General features: G+C 41.4%; 1 protein-coding gene across 1 annotated transcript; it reads left to right on the forward strand.

The window, feature by feature from the left end:
- Positions 1-21,724: 21,724 nt before the first annotated feature.
- LOC137625628 (uncharacterized) lies at positions 21,725-22,102 on the forward strand. The gene has a single exon (XM_068356538.1). It carries the CDS (start codon positions 21,725-21,727, stop codon positions 22,100-22,102), a length of 378 nt encoding a protein of 125 aa, XP_068212639.1.
- Positions 22,103-23,516: the final 1,414 nt, after the last annotated feature.

Raw genomic sequence — 23,516 nt, forward strand, 5'->3', positions numbered from 1 at the left:
CACTCTTATCCCGGCATCCATTCTGTTATTCTTCTAGTGTTGTACCCGACCCAGCTGCCGGCCTCATAGGCCGGCAGCTGGGCAGTCGTAGTCCTCTGGTTCTTTTGCTGCTGGCTGGCATAGGTCGTGTACTTTTGCCGGCCGGCTAATGTCAGCCCTTGTCTGCCGGTCGCCAAGAGTGTGGCAGGCAGCCGGGTACTACCTTGTGTAGTTGCCTGCCGGCAGTCATTGCCGGCCGACATTGGCTGTTGCCGGCCGGCACATGCATTTGAACCAGCGTTCTGCCGCCTTATAGCTGTTAAGTAGTATACTTTAAAGCTAGTTATGGTGTGTGCCAGCCGGCAAGTGCCGGCCGGCACATAACCTCCTATACTGTACCAGTATTCTTCAGTATAACATATACTGTAAGAAGAAAACTATAGTATGGGTTTTGGTACAGCACTGTGTGTTCTAACACTTTTGTGTTTTCTTGCACAGCCCTTTTCTGTTACCCTACAGATAAGAAAGTGAGTTCTTTCTTGTCTATTATCCAGGATTTTAAAATCATTGCTTGGGTGTGAGCTCCACCGGTTTCCTCTGGAAACTTTGCATTGGTTATTCTAGAAGAGATTAACCATTCGATTTTATCATCTGGAAGGCTGCAGCAATTGGTTGTGAAGGAAACACAAGTGTGTGTCTTTTCTTTCTGAATTGTTATGCTATACTATGCATATCCAGTGATACATAGTTCACTTGATACTCATTGAAATTTCTTCTCTTTACAGAAGGACCCTACGAAGTGCGGAAGTGTCTTCTGCTACGTTCGCAGCAAGAGCCTCTGCGGACATGAGTTTGGTAGGAGACACGCAGCATGCACTGTCTCCAAGGGTGATCTCCGGTATTGGGACCCTCAGGTATGTACTGTGTGCACTAACCTAATTACTGAGGCCTTTGATTCCCCTAGGATGGCGGAATCAAGGGATATAGCAAGGGAGAATCTTCGTACCTGGGTAAGGGGCTTCCAGAAGAACACCTCTGGACCTTATCTTCCAAGTGAGAAGATGAGGGCGTATCTTTTCCCTAAGGCATCAGCTGATGCAGTGATTCCCCAGCCTCAAGAGGAGATCCCCCAAGTTCAGATCCAGGTGGATGCTGAAGTCGCGGTCGCTATGCAAGACATCCAGACATCCAGTTAGATGACAAGATGTCTGACGTGGACGAGCGTCTGGAGGAAGACCTCCTGGCAGAAGGCCAGGGTGTAGTTCAAGCCCCAGACGTTGTAGAGGAAGAGGTCGACGAGGTGTCGGCTACTCCGGTTCAGATCCCGGAGCCTATTCCCTCAACATCGGCCTGTCTCCCAGTAGAGCTGGAACAGGCCCTCTCCTCCATTGTTGGAATGATCAAGCAAATGCAGAAGGAGAATCAGGAGAAGGCGGCTGCAATGGAACTGCGGATGCAGAGCCTTGCAGAATCACATGGGCCACAGAAAAGGCTCAATGTGAAAGACCTTCCCTTGTGCTCAGATGCTAAACCATGGAGGTATGCTGAGCACATGCCGATGACGACTGGAAAGATTGTCATCTCGGATAAGTTGGGCTCAGTTTCCCTAGAGGAGGTGGAATTCTGGCCCATCAAGGCATCATATCCGGACTGTTATGTCCGGCTGAGGAAGGAACCAGCTTCAAAGGAGGAGACAGAGCCGAAGGAGGTCATAGTGATGGACCATACTAAGGCTCAAGCTCTGCTTCCATCCTCGTTGAAAGAGAGGGGCTTCTCTAACTCAAAGGTAGCTGCATTGAGCAAGAAGCTCCCTTCCTTTGTGTCCTCTCCTGCTAGAGCCTTCCCCTTTTTACAGAAAGGGGTTGCGGCTGTACTAAATGCAGTCGAGACCGGCAAGCCTTGCCCCTCCCTGGAGGAGTGTAAACCCTTGTCGCTGGCCCTGCCTATGAACCACAAAGACTGGAAGGACGTCCATCTTACGTTCTCAGTTGGGAAGTTGGAGGCTGATATCGCCGGACGTCAGTTCGGCGAGGACCTCCCTAAGCTGTCTGACTTTCTCTTGCAGAGAGAGTTCGAGACAAAAGAAAGACTGGCTGCCTCAATGTCTCTTCAGACTACTCTCGAGACGATGGCAAGTGACCCCAAGGTCCATGAAATGTTCATGGTGGTGGCCAAGACTCATCTGGCCACAGTGACGAAGGACCTTAATGGCTTCGTCAAGGCGAGGAGAGCTTGTAGGGAGTTCGTGTTCACCTCGGCTATGGTGAGGCACGAGCCAAGGAAACTAATCTCCTCCAACATTTGGGGCAAAGACCTTTTCCCTACCGATTTGGTCAAAGAAGTAGTTGATAAGGCCGCCTTGGAGAATAGAAACCTTCTCCAGAAGTGGGGCCTGGCTATCAAAAGAAAGTCTTCCCCGGATGAGGGTCCTCAACCAAAGAGGAAGACTATGAGGACTAGGCTACCGTCTCGGCCAGCCAAGCCTTTTAGACAGCAACAGCAACTGCAATTGCCATTGCCTCCAGTGCCCCAGATCGTGGCACAAACCCCGACCACTTTTCAGTGGGTACCCCAGGCCTTGTCGACACAGTCCACGGCATTCACCCAATCGTTCGAAGGGCAGTCTACTTCCTTTCGAGCAAAGCCTAGAGGAGCAGCCAGAGGCTCGTCTAGGCGCCCCTCAAGGGGAAGGGGATTCAGGGGTGGTCGTGGTCAGGGAGGCAAGACCTCAGGACGGCAGTCCAAGTGGGATGATACCGGTAGGAGGGAGACTTCTGATATTTCGGGATCGGTGGACCTTCGATCCCTGGGCCCACAGCCTACTCAAGAATGGACTGGGCTGGAGCTGGTACAGCACTCCACCCCCGTGCCTTCGGTTTTTCCAACACTCTACCCCCGTTCTGGAGGAGTACGTTCAAGAACTGTTGGAGAAAAATGTGATCCGAAAGGTGAAGTCCATCAAATTCCAAGGGAGGCTGTTTTGTGTTCCCAAGAAAGACTCGGAAAAGCTCAGAGTCATTCTGGACTTGTCGCCACTCAACAAGTTCATAGTGAATTGGAAATTCAAGATGCTAACACTGCAACACATAAGGACCTTACTGCCCAAGAGGGCATATTCCGTCTCTATAGACTTGTCAGACGCCTATTGGTACATTCCAATCAACCGTCGACTCTCCCCCTACCTAGGGTTCAGGCTACAACGAAGACTATACGCCTTCAGAGCCATGCCATTCGGGCTAAACATAGCCCCAAGGAATTTTACGAAGCTTGCGAGCATAGCTCTCAAACAATTACACCTAAAGGGAATTCAGGTAGAAGCCTACCTGGACGACTGGTTGGTGTGGGCAGCATCCGAGACAGAATGCTTGCAAGCTTCCAGTCAAGTGATCCAGTTCCTAGAGTACCTAGGTTTCAAGATAAACAGAAAAAAGTCTCGACTTTCTCCATCTCAAAAGTTCCAGTGTCTGGGAATCAACTGGGACCTTTGGTCACACCGTTTCTCCATCACGGCGAAAAAAAAGGAAGGAGATAGCGGGTTCTGTCAAGAGACTTCTAGATTCCGAAAGGATATCAAGACGCGGACAGGAGAGGGTACTGGGCTCTCTCCAGTTTGCTTCGGTGACAGACCCAGTGCTAAGAGCACAGCTAAAGGATGCAACCGGAGTTTGGAGAAGTTATGCATCAAATGCGCGAAGAGATCTTAGAAGACCAGTTCCGCTTCGGTTACGTACTCTTCTCAGGCCTTGGTCCCAAGCCAGACATCTAAAGAAGTCGGTTCTTCTTCAGCTACCTCCCCCGTCGGTGACGATTCACTCAGATGCCTCGAAGGAGGGATGGGGAGGTCACTCTCATCGGAAAAAAGTCCAGGGGACTTGGTCCAAGCTATTCAAGACCTTTCACATAAACTTTCTAGAAGTTATGGCAGTGCTCCTTACCTCAAAGAAAGTTTCCCCGCGTCACTCGATCCACATAAGGTTGGTGATGGACACCGAGGTAGTTGTGAGATGTTTGAATCGACAAGGATCGAGGTCACCACCTCTCAACCTGGTGATGTTGGCCATCTTCCGATTGGCGGAAAAGAAGAAGTGGTACCTGTCGGCAGTTCACCTTCAAGGAGTCCGCAAAGTGACAGCGGACGCTCTATCCAGGTTCACACCGATAGAGTCGGAATGGTCCTTAGATGCAGGATCATTCTCCTTCATTCTGAATCAAGTCCCAGAACTGCAGATAGACCTCTTTGCGACGAAAGACAACAAGAAGTTGCCCCTGTACGTGTCTCCGTACGAGGACCACTTAGCGGAAGCAGTGGACGCGATGTCCCTCGACTGGAACAGATGGTCCAGGATTTATCGGTTCCCTCCTCACAACCTTCTGTTGAGGGTCCTCAACAAACAGATCCTTCAAGGGGGGTAGCGGCAATAGTGGCCCACAAGTGGCCGAACAGCGTGTGGTTCCCCCTGGCATTGGAACTACAGCTGAAGTTTGTACCGCTACCAGATCCAGTTCTGACCCAGCGAGTCCAGAAGTCGATTGTCTGCGCTTCATTACAGAAAACCCGGACCCTGCAGCTAATGATTTTCTCTCCCTAGCGGTGAGAAAGCGTTTCGGGATTTCGAAAGCCAGCATAGACTTCCTAGAGGAATATAAGTGCAAATCTACTAGAAGGCAATATGAGTCATCTTGGAGAAAATGGGTGGCCTTTGTCAAGGCGAAGAATCCGCAGAAAATCTCGACAGACTTCTGCTTATCTTTCTTCATCCACCTCCATGGTCAAGGATTGGCAGCTAACACGATTTCAGCGTGTAAGTCTGCTTTGACAAGACCCATTCTATATGCCTTCCAGGTCGACCTAGGTAACAAGATCTTTAATAAAGTTCCGAAAGCCTGCGCTAGGCTCAGACCTTCAGCACCTCCAATGGCCATTTCATGGTCTTTAGACAAAGTTCTTCATTTCGCTTCTCTGTTGAGCAATGAAGAGTGTGCGTTAAAGGATTTGACACAAAAAGTTATTTTCCTATTTGCACTCGCGTCCGGGGCCAGGGATAGTGAGATTGCAGCCCTCTCGAGAGAGGCAGGTCATGTTCAGTTCCTGGATGGGGGAGAACTGAACCTGTTTCCGGATCCTACGTTTCTCGCCAAGAATGAGTTACCCACCAACAGTTGGGGTCCCTGGAGAATCTGCCCTCTGAAAGAAGATGCATCTCTATGTCCAGTAGAATGCCTAAAGGTCTATCTTCATAGAACTTCAGACTTCAAGGGTGGTCAACTATTCAGGGGAGAAACATTAGGCTCAAATCTATCTCTGAATCAACTCAGAGCGAAAATCACATATTTCATTCGCAGAGCGGATCCTGACAGTAAACCCGCAGGTCACGATCCGAGGAAAGTTGCCTCATCCTTAAATTTCTTTAATTGTATGGATTTTGAACATCTCCGTTCATACACTGGCTGGAAGTCTTCCAGAGTGTTCTTTTGCCACTATGCGAAGCAAGTAGAGGAACTAAAGAGATCTGTGGTAGCAGTGGGTCGAGTCGTTAACCCTACTGTTTAACTCTGCGAGGAACAGTGGTTTTATTTGGGACGATTAATTCCAGGGTGAGTGTGTAGTTACATACTGTACTACAAACTAAGTGAGGGCAATGAGTTGCCCATGTAGACTGTTCCATTTCCAAAGGTGAACCTAGCATAAGTGCAGACATGTGTGCCGAGCATTTCTAACGCTAATGTCATTGATTTGTAATACAGACTTTTATGACTTTGATACCTTGGTATCTTAAAAGTGGCATTCTGTTTACTATCATAATTATGCTTAAAGTTTGGGGTTATCCTCTTCTTATATATATATATATATATATAATTGTGGTTAACCTGTCTGTTTATTGTCTGTCAATGAACTTGTTCTTGAGAACCTTGCGTCTCCTTCACCTGTGTCAATTTATTGGTATAATTGAGCATTCATTCTATGTACCTTATCTGGGATAATTCTAATAGAATTGTTCCTTTATGCAAGCTATGTTGCATTGGTTTATGCTTTCCCTTAACGGGAGGACTTCGTCCCATAAGGGGACGGGGGCGGTTTTACTAGTTTCCTCCTATGCGGATATAAACCTTTGTCCAATACAAGTATTGTGTGGAGAACTGGTCGATATTTCATATTGACGCAGTGGTTCTTTACAAACTATGCTTTACTTAATATAGGGTGAGACCACTATATTAGCTTGCCTGGTATTCATACATAGGTATATGTACTCTTCGAGACTTTTCCAGAGTCTAGTAGGACTCTTCCCTGTAGGGGGCAGGAAGCTCTAACATGGTTTATAGTTAGTTGAAAAGATGTATAACGGTAACATCTTAGGTCTCTAGGTCTAGTCGACCGGGAAAAATTACCTCCGGGGAGTACGGCACGTTCTGAGAATCCACAGATACAGTAATGCTCTGGTATACTTCCATCAGGACGACATGGCTTGAGCCCAAAAAACGGAATGTGAGCGAAGCGAAAAATCTATTTTTGGGTGAGATGGCCATGTCGTCCTGATGGACCCGCCCTTCCCTTTCTAAGAAAGGGCTGTAGGACCCCTCCCTACATACAGTATCTGTAGCACCTCGTGTACGCTACAAGGAATACAGATGGCGCCAGGATTGGCGCCAGGTACGCTTACGAAACGGGAGATAGGGAGCCTTGGGAGCGGCTCCCCCTTTTTCTTTCCTGATTTCGTTTTCTTGCCAATTGACCCCTGCGATACGTAATCTCTGTTCGGGGTGTAGATTGCCATGTGGCGTGTCAAGAATACGTCCTCTGATATGTCACGATATCCCTTTCACGAGGGATATTCGCTCCAGGAGTTAGAATTCTGGTACCTTAAGGTAAATTCTCTGGGAATATGGCCGTAGTTGCAATATACCCTAGGAAGCTACCCAATAGGAACTTCCATCAGGACGACAAGGCCATCTCACCCAAAAATAGATTTTTCGCTTCGCTCAAAATCCGTTATATATATATATATATATATATATATATATATATATATATATATATATATATATATATATATATATATATATATATATATATATATATATATATATATATGTATATATATATATAAGAGTGATAATTGAACTTATAATCTCTTATAATAAGCTCGAATAAATGTGAACATTAATATTTTTTTTTTTTGCCAGTGTCATGTACCAAATATTAATTTTACAATCCTTAAATTCTTTGGTTTTCTGCTACATTAAAAAGTCTTGCTGATATACCAGTTAGAATATACTATACAACTTTTGATTACTTTCTTATTTGATTCCAATATTATCTTAAGATGATTTGAGGAGTCCAGAAAATACAAAATTATGGAAAACGAATCTATAGATATAAATAAGTGATTTTCTTTTATACATTGAATTACATCATATTATTTCCATATGTTACTCCTAAAATATTCTAGAGTCTTAAATTCATTCCACAGGTTGATGAACTGTACTGTTTTCTCATAAAAAAGGACCAGCTACGCTAGCTCCACTTATTGCCTTTATCAATAATCAACAAATATCACTTCTGGGAAGATAGGAAAAAAAAAAAGAATTGTAGGTGTAGTAAACATTACAGAGATGATGAGAGTGTCACGAATGAGATGTTGTGGGTATGTGTTCAGAATGGATGGCAGGGATGGAGTGAGGAGGACATGGGAGGAACCTGTTAGAGGGAGAATTAGATGGTGAAATAAGGTGGAGGATGATATGGAGAGAAGAGGTTTGGTGGAAGAGGATGCATGTGAAAGAAGACATTGGAGAGAGCAACTGACCCATTAATGTAGGGGACAAGATTGGGAAAGAAGAATAGAAAAAAAAAAACTGGACAAAAGCGAATGCATAGAACATCTGCTAATTAGGGACTCAAAGAAGAGAGAGAGAGAGAGAGAGAGAGAGAGAGAGAGAGAGAGAGAGAGAGAGAGAGAGAGAGAGAGAGAGAGAGAGAGAGAGAAAGGAGACTGGCTGTGCTCATCGTGCATCTTCGTTGGCTTCCTTTGCATTGGAGTTGCATAGTTTCGAAATTGAAAGAAAACTTATCCGGATCAAGTTAATGACTGAGCCTTTGAACCCAAATTGTATTTCTATCTAACTTCATTCTCGTTGAACTTTTTTACATATCTTTGTGGTTATTTTATTTCTCAGCAAAGATATTTTAAACCATTTTACATCAATTAGAGTCACTAGTAATATTCAAGTTGTGGTACTGAAATGTTCGAATGCTTATACGTTGAAAGCATCTTTAATGCTTTGTTTTCTAATTTCTTTAACTTGATTGAAACAATGAAAAACTTACACATGCTAGTAATGCTATAATGCTATATAAGAAGATAACTGGAAATTCCTAAGTATTTTAGATTATATACATCCATATATGATTACAAAAACACACACACACACAAACACACACACACACACACTCGCATGCACCCTAGTAGGGTGGCCATAAGTAGCACAGCTTTGCTGATCATGACGATACACAAACCTTTCCATCACGTTAAGGCATCCCATCTCACAAAGGATGACGTGTGGAAGTTTTGACACTTGCAATGTGAATTGCTCTTTGCAACAATATCACATAGACGGGAAGAAGAGAGGCAATAGTAGCATTGGCTGTGGTTAGAGAAGTGTCTCCAGTGTTAGAAAGTATAGATTTCTTAACCCAGTACGAAAAAATATAAAAAATAATTTCATGTTCATTAACTGGCATTGAAAACTGCATGATACGTTTTTTTCTGATAAAAAGTTACAGCAATGTAACAACAGATTCTTCTTTATAATTTCAAAAAATACTCTCTCTCTCTCTCTCTCTCTCTCTCTCTCTCTCTCTCTCTCTCTCTCTCTCTCTCTCTCTCTCTCTCTCTCTCTCTCTCTCAAGTAAAATATGAAATCAAAGCAAAAATTATCAGAGCAAACAATAACCAGATAAAAAAAGAAGAATATGTATCTTATCCATTCCCAATAAAGAAACATTATTCGCATGTCGATTTCAGATCCAGGTTTATATTATATCAGTAAACTTTCCTTTGCAATGTCCCCAAAAGTCAAATCTTTCATCACAAACTTGGGATTTTTAAAAAAGCGAACGTCTTCTGCGAACCTCGCTATTTGCATTTCCAACATTCGCCAGGGGACCTGCTCTGTTTTGCACTACGGGATCCAACTTCCAGCTATAAAAAGAACTTTTTTTTTATCTCACTTACCCAAGACTTTGTATTCCCACCTCTCTCTCTCTCTCTCTCTCTCTCTCTCTCTCTCTCTCTCTCTCTCTCTCTCTCTCTCTCTCTCTCTCTCTCTCTCTCCCTCTCTCTCCCTCTCTCTGAGTGTTTTTGTATGCCGGTGAGTGAGTACACGTGTGCGACCAGATAAATATCCTGATTCACGGCGGATAGCAGAAGGCTATCGAGTGAAATATAGCTACAAGTTTTCGTGAATAGTCGGTGATTAGTTTGAGGTCAGAAAAGTGGGATAAAACGTCGGCATAGAAATTACTAAAAATCTGATCAAGATGGTGCTCTATAACACTGGCAAAGCTTGAAGGGATATTTCTGCAATCGGCAAAAGTAAATACTATGAGTTGGCGAAACAAGAACTCGACCGTCTGATAACAGAGGTCGCTAGTAATTCCAAACATTGTGACGGAAAAAATATTCGCAGTCATATTGAAACAATATGATCCAACAAACTGGAGCAAATCTGTGGAAAATTTCAGCAAAATATTAGAAGAAATTCCAAAGAAGATCCAAGTGATAAAGAGACTTATAAAGAAAGTCTACAGCAATCAACACATTTCATCAAAGAACAATAAGAAGTCCATCATGGTGAATATGCTGATTGATACATTGGGAAAAAGAATGCCAAAATGGTGCAATACATGTAAGATATGGTATTCCATTATTAATCATCAACAAACGATTAGAAAATGCGATGCCTTTCATGTTCCAACACACCCTACATGTGCTGAAATACAGCCAAATATAGAAAAATAGAGACACAAAGGTATTCTGCACAACATGCTTAGTCTGGATAGAAAATATAATTAAGTTGAGACTAAATCTGCAAATAGTTGAAGAAGAAGAAGAAGAAGAAGAAGAAGAAGAAGAAGAAGAAGAAGAAGAAGAAGAAGAAGAAGAAAAAGAAGAAGAGAAAAATTAACAGGATATGTGTAAGGATGCAGAGGAAATCATTGATATAACTTATGATGTCATCCAACAACATACTTACGAAGAAATAAATTATCAGATGGAAACAAATAATAGACCCAAGACACTCTACCCGGACCTACATACTTTAAGGGAATAGCAAGAAAAAAAAAGATATAGTTTGCAATTTGCTGAAAAGAGGGAATTGCAAAAATATGCAGAAACCTAAAAGAAGGAAAAAGATGCGAATTCAACAACAAAAAAAAGGTCGATATATGCATCCTGCAACCATAAATGAAAGTAAGAAAACTAAGCAAACAGAAAAGAAAAATGAGAGCAAAAATGAAACTAAACAAGAAACAAAAAAACAAGCCGAGTATATACCGCGCTATGCACAAAAGGCCCCAAGATATGATGCCTTTCAACCCAAATATGCACATTTAGAGCCCAACTACAAAGAATGCCTTTATATTGTCAGGGGTTGGTGCAGATATGGGGATAGTTGCAAGTATACACACAAAAATAAATATGAAGGTGAAAGAGCAAATATAATAGAAAAGTTGGATTTTTTAATGGCAGAATTCTTGGAAATGAAGAAAAGAACATCATATCAGAACAGGAATGAAGCATGGGAAAATCCATATTACCAATATTAGATAATGGGGATGAAACACAAACCATGATAGTGATGAATGCAAAAGGATTAGTCACGAGTAACTCTAAAAATGAAATAGAAATCTTAGAACTAACCAAAATTGAAAAAAATAAGTATAGTAAATATAAGTGAACCATGGTATAACCAAGAGACTGGCAGTGATGACCAGATAAAGGGTTTCCAAACATATAGATCAGACAAAACAAATAGGAATCAAGGGGGAACCAACATATATGGAAGAGACATAAATCAAGGAAAAGTCTGTGAAAAATACAGCAACACAGAATGTGAATTGATTGTGGTAGAATTTGAATTTGAAAAACTAGTTAATATTTTAGTTTACACACCCCCAAATACTAGGAAGTTTGACATAATAATAAAAAAAAAATTAGATGATTTATGTAGAAACCATAAAGACTGGAATATACTCCTATCCAGAGATTTTAACTTTCCTTTCGTGGATTGGAAAGAGCGGATAGAAGGAAGTAGTTTTATATACACTTAAATAAGAGAGTAATAGTAGCGCAGATGATAAGAGGCAATTTGAAAAGCTTCAAGATATGCTATTAGAACATAATATGCAACAAATAAACCACATTACAACAAGAAAGGAAAATGTCTTAGATCTAGTACTTGTGAATGAGGTCAATTATGTTAAAAAAATAATTGTGTATAACACGGGAATTTCAGACCACAATGTCATATAATTAATTGTCCAGTTCAAAGCAACTGATTGCAGAGATAATCAAAGCACAAAACATTAGGAAGGATATGGAAAATATAATTTCCATAGAAAAAATAAAAAATGGTCAGAAATAAATGCAGAACTGAACAAAGAATGGAAAAATGTATTCATAAGTGATAATATACAGGTAAATACGGATATACTGTAAAAAATACTGGAGAAAATTGTTGAAAAATGTGTACCGAAAAGAACAATAAACAACTGACAGAAGGATCTTATTTCAGAAAATTCGAAAGTCGAAGAAAAATCTTGCAAAAAAAAAAAATGTGTGGAAAATGATGGATATAAAAAGTAAGATAGAAAATGCAGAACAAAAGATTATACAATCGAAAGAAAATTAAAAAAGGGACTTAGAAAAAAGGACAATTCAAAATATAATAAAAACCCAAGGTACTTTACTCCTATGCAAAAAAGATGAATAAAGGGAGATTAGAAATAGGCCCTCTAAGAATTGAAGGACGGTTAATGAATAAAAAAATGGCATAAGCAATATATTAGCAAAAAAATATAAGAGTGAGTTCACGCCAAGAATTGCGAATTGGAATAATGAAACAGAAATGAGAGACGAAAATGTTGAATATCCAACGGATATAGATATTAATGAAGCAGATATTGTCAAGGCTATAAACGAAATTAAAAATGGATCGGCAGCCGGACCAGATGGAGTTCCAGCGATTTTGTTAAAAGAAACGGAACACACTATCGCTAAGCCGTTTGCAATACTGCTAAGACAAATTGTAGATATGAGCGAGATATATGTTAAACATAAGTTAACTTATATAACCGCTATTTTCAAAGTGGATCAAGACTAGAGGCAAGCAATTAATAGCCCTGTTAGTCTAACATCATATATTATGAAAGTGTATAAGAGGGTAATAAAAAAGAAAATAATTAATCATTTGGTTAAAAATAATTTGTTTAATATAGGTCAAATCGGTTCTGTGCCCGGAAAAAGTACACAAACCTACCTGATAGCACACTATGAAAACATATACAAAAAAATGTTAAATGGAAAAGACGCAGATGTGATCTATCTAGATTTTGCAAAAGCCTTTGCCAAGGTAGACCATAACATATTAGAGTAAAAAATAAGAAAGCATAATATTTTGGGAAAGATAGGAAAATGGGTAAAAGAATTCCTGCAAAACAGGAAACCGATAGTGGTTGCAAATGACGAGAAATCAGATGAAGATCAGGTAATATATGGCGTGCAACAAAGTACGGTAGTAGCTGCACTGCTGTTTGTTATGATCTCAGACATAGATTGTGATGTTACAAACTCTGTAGTAAGAAGTTTCGCCGATGACACAAGAATAAGTAGAGAAATCACTTGTGATTAAGATAGGAACTCACTACAAAGAGATCTAAACAAAATATATGAATGGGCGGAGATAAATAGGATGGTATTTAACTCCGATAAATTCAAATAAAAAATTATGGAAACAGAGATAGAATGGTATATGCATACAAGGAACCTAATAACGAGACAATCACAAACAACGAAGCAATTAAAGACCTTGGTGTAATGCTAAATAGGAATATGTTATGCAACGACCAAATAGCAACACTGTTGGTTAAATTTAAAGCAAAAAGTGGAATATTATTCAGACAATTTAAAACAAGAAAAGCTGAACACACGATTATGCTTTACAAAACTTATGTACGTAGTACACTCGAGTACTGCAATGTGATATGGTACCCACACTACCAAAAGGATATTGCAAAATTAAAGAGTGTACAAAGGTCCTACACTGCTAGAATAGAAGAAGTTAAGGACCTTGACTATTGGGAAAGACTGCAATTTTTAAAACTATACAGTCCAAAAAGGAGAAGAGAACGCTACATGATAATAAAAGCATGGAAGCAAATAGAAGGAATTACTGAAAACACCATGGTGCTAAAAATATCAGAAACAGCAAGCTGAGGTAGATTAGTAGTGCCAAAAACTAAACCAGGAAAACTAAGGAAGGCGCACAGGACATTAATCCACTACTCACCAGTATCGATAATGCAGCGACTATTTAATGCGCTGCTAGCTCATCTAAGAAACATGTCAGGAGTGAGCATATATGTGTTTAAGAATAAGCTCGATAAATACCTAAGATGCATCCCAGACCATCCAAGACTGGAAGATGCAAAATACACCAGAAGATGCATTAGCAACTCTCTGGTGGATATACGAGGTGCCACACACTGAGGGACTTGGGGGAACCAAAACATAGAATAAGGCTTTCATTTTGAAAAAAGTATAGTATTAAATATTTCCAATAGAGTTACCTAAGAAAATTATTAAAAGCCAAAGAATTCGCTGAAGAAGCATTTAATGATTAAGGCAACTATTTTTATTAGTTTATAAACATATACAGGAGAAAAATTAGAAGAAATAGATAGAAGTCGATTTATTTATATCTAAAAGAAAAAAAAAAGTTTTTCTCTCAAACATTATTCTCCAAGCAAAAACTAATATCAATTTTTGAAACATGATTTGACACATCAAAGATCTTTTCTTCAAACCGGTCTGTACACTGCGCCAGGCGCAGATATGTGTCACCGTAGCTCTTAGCTTCTAGGTTATTCAACAAGATATTGAGCTTATATACAAAAAGTTTAGGGCATCAATGTCACAAAAATTCAAACAATATGAAACATGCAATGGCAAGCTTAAACAGTTTTTTTTTTATCAGAGCGGGAGTTAAAAAAGCAATAGTATTGCAGTGTATGAGCTTGGATGAAACAGGTGCAGTACGGATGACTCTCCATACCTTCCATACCTAGTACGATAAAGCAATATTGATTAATTTAGAATATTTAAAGAAATATATAAAAGCAGGAAATGATTAGAAAGACAAACTACGTTATGAGTTCATTTTCTAAAAAAAAAATCTACATTTCTTAGTAACCTCCGCCAAGCAACTTGGAAGAATATTATGTTATACACCCATGTTTGTGTGTTTACGATGGGTCGAAACGGCAGCTGTTGGACACTATTGTGTTGCAAGTTTACATAATTGATGGAAATTGTGACTGTTGGCAAATATTTTGGTACAGATTTACTACGGCCACTGGGATAACAGCTGATGGCAACTATTGCCGTACGGGTTTATGGCGGTCACTGTCAAGGCTCTTGTTAGCTACTATTGTCGTAGAGGTTTGCAACAGTGATTGGAATGGCAAGTGCTCGCAGCTGTTGACATATAGGTTTACGACGGGTATGAAATTGGAAGGGCGGAGGTATTGGGCGATGAAACGATCAGCAGCCGGTCGTTTTTCTTCCAATAAGATGTTTATATCGAAGAAAGGACGTGATCATAAGAAGGAAAATTCTTTTCATATCGTATTGTGTTTATTACTATTTCATTCCTACTTGGAGATGGTGATTTGCTATTCATTTCTATATTTGTATTCTTCCGTAAAAGATTTTTCTTTGAGTTATGAGAAATTTGTGTTAGCTTATATCTCTATAATCTTTTGAAAATATCATGCTTGTATATTGAAGAGAATTTTATTTGTTCATTTATTTTCTTTTTTTTTTTTAAATAAAATTCCCCCTTAACCCACATGTCTTTTCTATTTTGCAAATATGGGAACAATTTTATATTAAAATTTTATCTCCTAAATTGTTAACACCTTTCAAGCCCATGATGTATTTTTTTGGATTTCAAATATTCAAACATTTTTATGGCGATTTTTTTGTCTTTTGATTGTTGACACCTTTGGACCCCAAATTGTGTTTTTTCAAGTATGTGAAAATTTATACAATACATTTCTTCTTTACATTGTTGACGCCTTTGGAATCAAATACATCAGTATCAATATATAAAAATTTCTTTTTAATTCATTCCATAGAAAACTTCTTGAATCCAAAAAGATATAAAAATAACATTTCCGAAGTGTTAAGTTACTTGTCATGGTATTATCGTCTGCCTTTGATCCTTTTCAGATATAATTGGGTAGAATTTAAATACATGCAGACATTTGAGCATCCTTGGAGACGGTTCCAATTTTTTTTTTATTTCTTTTTTAGTATAAAAAAATTTTCTCTCAGATCCTTGTCAACAAATGCTCCTTCCTCATGGAAGTGCTTTACACTCAGTGAACACTCTTTTGGAAGGAGATTATTTGCTTCTCAAATGATTAAAACTCAAAACCTTCTTACGTATTTGATAGAGACACTTAAAAATCCCTTAAGAATGACAATCGGCCCCCTCCCCTGGAGGTACTTTATAGAGACGACACGATTGATTCATTACAGTGAAACTGGTAAAATAAAAATGTTCAACACCAGAAAGAAAGGTCATATATACACTTTTCCTTCTCTTAACATTTGGTATCATCCATCTTAGTCAGATCATTTTTTAATCGTTGTCCATATATATGTCTTTCCTCCTCTCCTTGCCTGTCAAGACGTGAACGGAGGGAAAAGTTGTGGTATTTACAGATGTTATTGTATATATTCCTCATGGAATCTTTTAGGGTGGTAACGGAAAATAACAAAAATAAATAAATATTAATCCTTTTTTCGCTATAATTGCTCAACTTACCAGATAAGGTTTTTCTTGCCTGACGCGCACTAATCTATTTCTTTATTTCCTTTCCTCACTGGGGTATTTTCCCTGTTAGAGCCTTTGGTCTTATGGTATCTTACTTTTCCATCTATGGTTGTTGCTTTCCTTATAATGATAATAATTATGATAATAATCTCATAGTCTCTGTACCGTCATCTTGCACTCTCTTGAGGTAGAGATCTCTTGCTTGAGGGTACACTCAGGCGCACTGTTCTACCTGTGTCCGTAATTCCTTTCCTCACTGGACTATTTTATCTATTGGAGCCTTTGGGCTTATAGTATCCTGCTATTTTAGCTATGGTTTTAGCTTCGATAGCAATAATAATGATAATTATATAACTTGCTCTTATCTGAGTAAAATCCTTTTTCTAATTTTCACTGGATATAATTATTGTCAAACTGGTATTCGTTACTCCTGGTTTAATGGTTGGATCCAGGTCTCATCCCTTTGTTTATAAGCTGAGTGCACTTGCAGTTGAGCAACAGTGTGTGTGTGTGTGTGTGTGTGTGTGTGTGTGTGTGTGTAAAGAGAGAGATTGACTAATTGATTGATTGACTTGATGTATTCTGGTATCCATACATCTAAGGTCTTTGACGAGAGAGAGAGAGAGAGAGAGAGAGAGAGAGAGAGAGAGAGAGAGAGAGAGAGAGAGAGAGAGAGAGAGAGAGAGAGAGAATGGTAGCAATAATAGTTTTTTCATCAATAAGGTAATCAATTATATGCCTAAAGAAAAAAAAATAGACATACAATCAAGTACAAATTACCATCAACATTTTTCACATCTGTATATTAAAGGTTATACAGTACAAAAAGAATTCTCATTGATTACAAAATAGAACTTAGTTTGATTTCTTTAGTTAATATTAGAGCACAGTCAATTTTTGGGGGTCAAGCCATGTCATCTTGATGAAAGGTTCCTTTAGGCAGTTTTCTAAGGGATACTTAGCTACAGTGATACACCCAGAGAATTGACCATAGGACTCTAGAATTCTTACTCCTGGCGCAAGTATCCTTAAAAAATTTCTTAAGGGTATCGCATAATATCAGGGGACGTATTTCTTGATACGACACATGGCAATCTTCACCCCCAATAGAGTTTTCGCTCTGAGGGGGAAGAGTGGCGAAATTGAAGGGGAGACGTCATCAAGGTTACCTGGTGGATCCCCTTCCCGTACCACTACAGCGCCCAACATGGCGACCCATTCCTTTGTTGATAGCGAATTAAGCACGGTGTATCTCCCGCCTGCTCTCGGTGTTTGTGTTACTAATATTTGCGATTTATCATGCATTCTCCAGCATCTTCAGCCTCCGGAAAGTTGAGTATTTAATCTTTCCTGTGTATAATTATGAGCTCCTATCTCACAGTTAAATTAGCATAATTTAGATGTGTTTATCGGAGCTTATCCGTCAACCTGAAGCACCATTTTGGTCACTGCCATTCGCCATATATGCCTTATTTAGTCAGTAGAACGACGTTCCCGCTAATTAGCTTTAATGAATTACAGCTATTTAGGCAAAAATTATACTAGAGAATATAAGATCATGCACGTATATTTCCTCCTCTATGAAATGTGTCGATCGTATACGATAGTCTCGGTGACGTAGCGTAACTGAGATCTCGACTCGTGCTAGGTTAGCCTAATGCGTTTTAGTATACTTTCGTATATTATCCCCGTTTAACCTCTTGTATCGTTTTTTTTTTCAATTTAATAGGAGATAGTATATCTCTTAGAATTATTTATATAATTTGATACTCCTCTCTTTTAGAGATTTATGGGTAAACCCTACCTTCCCTCTGAGTGTCGCCATTAGGCGACAACCCTATCTTAGTCTTGCCATAGAGTAGTGTACTCCGGCTTGACTAGGCTGGTGTTTTTCTATATTCCCTCTTTGCCGGTGAGTATCCCGGCTTTGAATTACGACAGTAACTCAGAGTATTCAGTCTTGATGTTGGAAACTCTACTGCCGGGGGAAAAGTCACTCCCCTAGAGGTTTAACAATTGCAGACATAGGAAGCCCGGCTTCCCTAGTCCACAACCGAAGTGGTAGTACAGTTGCCGCCAAATTCTCCCTTGTGGTCTAGAAGACATGTCTTATATCTGGCAAAGTTTTAGGCTGAAGAATTGATATTCTCCTGCCGCCCTAGAGGGCGCTGGTATAGAAACTATGTTTCTACGTTTGTGACCAAAAGTGGGAGGCAAGTGTGCCGCCTTCTTCCGACGCATAAATAAGACCCTTTCCCCTTCCCTTCTGTCCTTTAGTGATGGCCTAGCCATCGCAACATCTCTGGCTGGTATTATACAATCTCCCCGCTTGCCGGGTGGATTGCAATGCTGGTCGGGCTCCTACAAAGGCGGCTTGATTGCCGCTTCGACCTTCCCCATAACGGACGCAAGGCTCCGGGAAATGTTCTTCATTCCTCTCTTGGACTGCCATCAGCAAACCCTGGAACCGGCATAGCAGCCAGCAACAAATTCTCTAGGTGGATGGAAGCTAGAATGATTATATTCCCCCCTTCCATTTCAATCCTCATTCTGGAAGAAGGCAGTAGGGACAGTAGTCCCTAAAACCCTATTTATTGTACTAAACTATACTAATAGGTAGCCTTTCTCTCCATACTTTCTCTCTGACGGCTAGTACCGTCAGAACTAGCCTACCCGGCAGCATGCCGGTAGAACTACAGTATAAGAATATTCAGTAGCCAGTATTTCTGCAGTATAGTGTATACCACAGTTAGAAAACTATAGTATATAATATACAGTAGTTTATATTTTCCAACATATTCTGTGTGTCTTTAAACAGTCTATTGTCGAGACCAATTATAATGTTGAAGTGAAGTATTCCTTCAATATCCTAATAAACCAAAGGCCATCAGAACTTATATTCTTACCCTGCAATATTAATATTCCATCATGGAAGTGTTAGTGCTAGTATACACTAATTCTAACTCTAGAGATTAGAGCTCTTCCACCCTAGATTTCCCTGATAAGGAAATTATAAATTTTAATATTGAGGGAGGTCACAGCAATTGCCTGGATAGGAGACACAGATAAATGTCTTTCCTATTTTCTTTCTAGCATACTATCCTAAGCTATAATGATAAGAGTAGTGCAAAGATTTTTATACATGAATATAAAAATAAAATTTATCAGGTGTGATAAATTACCCCATACTCATTTCACTTTCCTTTCTTTACAGGAGGAGACCAAGGTGAAATGTGAGGACATCTACAGCAACCACAAGAGTTAAAACTTTTGTGGTCACTCCTCATACAGGTCTCATGCCCCCTGCTCAAACGCAACCAAAACCTTGAGGTATTTGGATCCCAAGGACTGCAACGTCTGCTTGGCCTTGATGAACAGGGGTTTCAGTGATCCCAAGACGACAGAGTCAAGGGACGCTGCCATGGAAAAGCTTCGGAAGTGGGTACGGGGGTTTCAGAAGAACTCTCCGGGACCGTACCTACCAAGTGAGCTAATGATAAGCATGCTGTTCCCGAAGGCAGCAGTTGATGCTGTCGTACCTCAGGCACGACCCGGGCCTCCTTGTGTACAGATCACAGTTGAGGCCGACATCAACGAAGCCATGAAAGGCATGGACATACATCAGGAGAGGATGTCTGAAGTGTCCTCAGACACCGAAAAGGATCTCCTTCAAGAGGATCCTGAAGAAGAGGTGGCCCAACCACCTGGAGGAGACGAGGATCTCGAGTCGACGGAAGCAGAAGACCCCCTTCTGTCTGTGTCGGCATTCCAGCCTGTGCCGTCAACTTCTTCAGCTCCTACCCCTCCACTACACCAGCTGGGTCAAGCGGTTATGGCCCAGATCACGATGCTAGGGGACTCTCTATGTAAGGAAAACGTAGGTATGCGGAAGGAATTCCGCGAAGCAACCCGTGTAATCACTTCTCATGGGTCATTCAAGCGACCTAAAGTGTCTAACCTGCCACCATGCTACGAAACAAATCCATGGAGATATGCAGAGTTTATGCCCATTACAAATGGGAAACCTTACATTTTGGAGAAGATGGGGGCCATCCCCCAGGACGACATCCAATTCGGGCCAAACCTTGCAGCTTACCTGGAATGTTTCATCCGGCTGAAGAGTGAGCCGGCGTCTAAGGAAGAGACGGAACCAAAGGAAGTCATGGTTTTTTACCATGACAAGGTACAGGGTCTCTTGACGAGTAGCCTGAAGAGGGCAGGGTATACCAACTCTAGAGTTTCTGCACTGAGCAAGAAACACCGTACGTTTCTTCTTCAATAACTTTCCCCTTCTCGTCGAAAGCTCTCTAAAGTGTGCTGAAGGCAATCAATGTAGGCAAACCTTGTCCTACGCTAGAGGAGTGTAGACCATATTCTCTGGCCTTGCCCACGGATGAGAAGGATTAGAAGAAGGTCCACCTAACCTTCTCAGTATCGAAACTCGATGCGGACATTGCAGGACAGCAGTTCAGCGAGAACCTCCCAAAGTTGTCGGACTTTCTCCTGAGAAGAGAAGAGGAGACAAAAGAGAGACTAGCTGCCTCTCTTTCCCTCGAGAACTGCATGGAGATGTGTGCAGGCATCGCTAGCACCCCAGACATGTACACAGTCCTGGCCAAGATGCACAGGGCCACCCTAGTCAAGGACTTGTATGCTTTTGTGAAGGCCAGGAGGGCCTGCAGGGAGACTGGGTTTGCCTATGCAACAGTCAAACACGAACCCAGGAAGCTGATCCCTTCATGTATCTGGGGCAAGGACCTCTTCCCAAAGGAAGTAGTCTAAGAAGTAGTCGCAAAGGCCGCCACAGGGAATAGGAATCTTCTCCAAAAGTGGGACATGTCTTCTAAGAGAAAGTCTACCCCTGATACAGGTCCCCAAGCTATGAGGAAGACGAAGAAGCCAAGACTGCCTTCTCGGCCTGTACAACATCCCACGGTCACCATGACCAAGGTTCCCCAAGTGGTGGCTCAACCAAAAACCACCTTCCAAGTGGTGCATCAACAGCTGGTAGCACAGTCACCAGCCTTCAACCCAGGTTTTGAGAGGCACACCACTACCTATCACTCAAAAGGAAGAGGTTCTAGACGGGGCTCCTCAAGAAACACCTCATGTGGTAGCGGAGGATGTGGCCAGGGTGGCAAACCCTCAGGACCACCCAAGCAATGAGATGCTTTAGGTAGAAGGGAGACTTCTCCTCTTTCAGGATCATGGACCTTCGATCCATGGGCCCACAGCCTAATCAAGAATTGACTAGGATGGAAATGGGACAGATCTCCACCCTCATTTACTCAGTTCTTCCAACACTCCACCCCCTTACTGGAAGAATATACTTTGTAACTCTTGAACAAAAAGGTCATAAGGAAAGCAAAGTATATCAAATTCCAGGGACGGCTGTTTTTTTGTTCCCAAGAAGGACTCGGACAAACTCAGAGTCATTCTAGACTTGTCTCCACTCAACAAGTTACGGATGATAACCCTACAACACATAAGGACCCTGTTACCGAAAGGGGCATACACAGTCTTAATAGGCCTGGCAGATGCTTACTGGCACCTCCCAGTCAGTCACCCCCTCTCCTCCTTCCCAGGATTCAAGCTACAGAAGACAAAGTATGTCTTCAGAGCCATGCCCTTCGGACTAAACATAACCCCAAGGATCTTCACGAAACTTGTGGACACGGTCGTACAACAGTTCATCATAGAAGGCGTTCAGGTAGCTGCATACCTGGATGACTGGCTGGTGTGGGCAGCATCCAAGACTGCTTGTCTGCAGGCAACCAAGAAAGTGATCAAGTTCCTGGAACTTCTGGGATTCAAGATCAAATACAAGAAGTCTCGCCTCTCTCCAGCTCAAGAGTTTCAATGGTTGGAAATCCATTGGAACTTGCATTCACACCACCTCTCCATTCCACCAAAGAATAGGAGAGAGATCACGGGTTCTGTCAAGAGACTTCTGGAATCCAACAGGATCTCAAGATGCCAACAGGAAAGTTTGCAGCAGTAACAGACCCAGTGCTAGGAGCACAGCTGAAAGATGCGTCAGGAGTCTGGAGAAGATACGCATCACTTTTGAAGCCGTGATCAGAGGTCAAGATCCTAGCAAGGACTATTCCATTACAACCACCTCAACCATTGGTAATCATCCATAAGGATGCCTTGACGAAAGGATGGGGAGGTCATTTCCAGCAAACGAAAGGTCAAGGGACCTTGTCATCCCTGTTCAAGCCTTTTTACATCAACATTCTGAAGGCCATGGCAGTCCTACTGACGTTGAAGAAGCTATCCCCTCACAGATCCGCCTATATCAAGCTGGTCTTGGACAGCGAAGTGATAGTGAGATTTCTGAACCGGCAAGGCTTGAGATTGCCCTACATCAGTCACGTTATGTTGGCCATCTTTCGCTTGGCAAGAAAGAAAAGTTGGCACTTATCAACAGTTCACCTACAAGGGTTCCGCAATGTGACACCCGACGCTCTATACAGGCTAAAGCCGATAGAGTCAGAATGGTCCCTAGACGCAGACTCCTTCTCCTTCATCTTGGAAAAAGTCCCAGAACTGCAGATCAACCTCTTGGCAACGAGCGAAAACAGGAAACCACATCGATATATATCCCCATACGAGGACCCTCGGGCGGAGGCGACGGACGCCATGTCCCTCGATTGGAACAGATGGACTCACATCTACCTGTTCCTATCATCAAATCTTCTGCTGAAAGTCCTCAACAAGCTGAGATCCTTCAAGGGCACAGCAGCAATGGTGGCCCCCAAGTGGCCCAAGAGCAATTGATTCCCCCTGGGTGATAGAACTGAAGTTGAGGCTGTTCCCTCTACCGAACCCAGTTCTATCCCAATTGGTTCAGAAGTCGACTGTCTTCACTTCATCACAGAGAACCCAATACCTTCATCTCATGATTTTCTCGCCTTAGCAGTCAAGAAAAGATTTGGGATCTTGAAAGATAGTATCGACTTTATAGAAGAATATAAGTCAAAATACACCAGAAGACAATATGAATCGTCTTGGAAGAAGTGGTTCGCTTTTGTTAAAGCAAAAAAGCCGACGGAAATCTCGATAGACTTCTGCCTGTCCTTCTTCATCCACCTTCACGAACAAGGCTTGGCTTCCACCACAATAACTACGTGTAAGTCAGCTTTCAACAGACCTCTCCTATACGCCTTCTAGGTGGACCTGTCCAACGAAATCTTCAACAAGAATCCATAGGCATGCGCTAGACTTAAACCAGCAGCCCCACCGAAGCCCATTCCATGTTCTTTGGACAAAGTCTTCCACTATGCTTCAAACTTGAACAATGAAGATTGCTCTCTAAAGGATCTAACACAAAAAGTTATATTTGTGTTCGCTACAGCCTCAGGGGCTAGAGTTAGTGAAATAGTAGCCCTATTAAGAGATGAGGGTCATAT

This window comes from Palaemon carinicauda, chromosome 32 (assembly GCF_036898095.1).
Source record: "Palaemon carinicauda isolate YSFRI2023 chromosome 32, ASM3689809v2, whole genome shotgun sequence".
In the NCBI taxonomy this organism is placed as follows: Eukaryota; Metazoa; Arthropoda; class Malacostraca; order Decapoda; family Palaemonidae; genus Palaemon; species Palaemon carinicauda.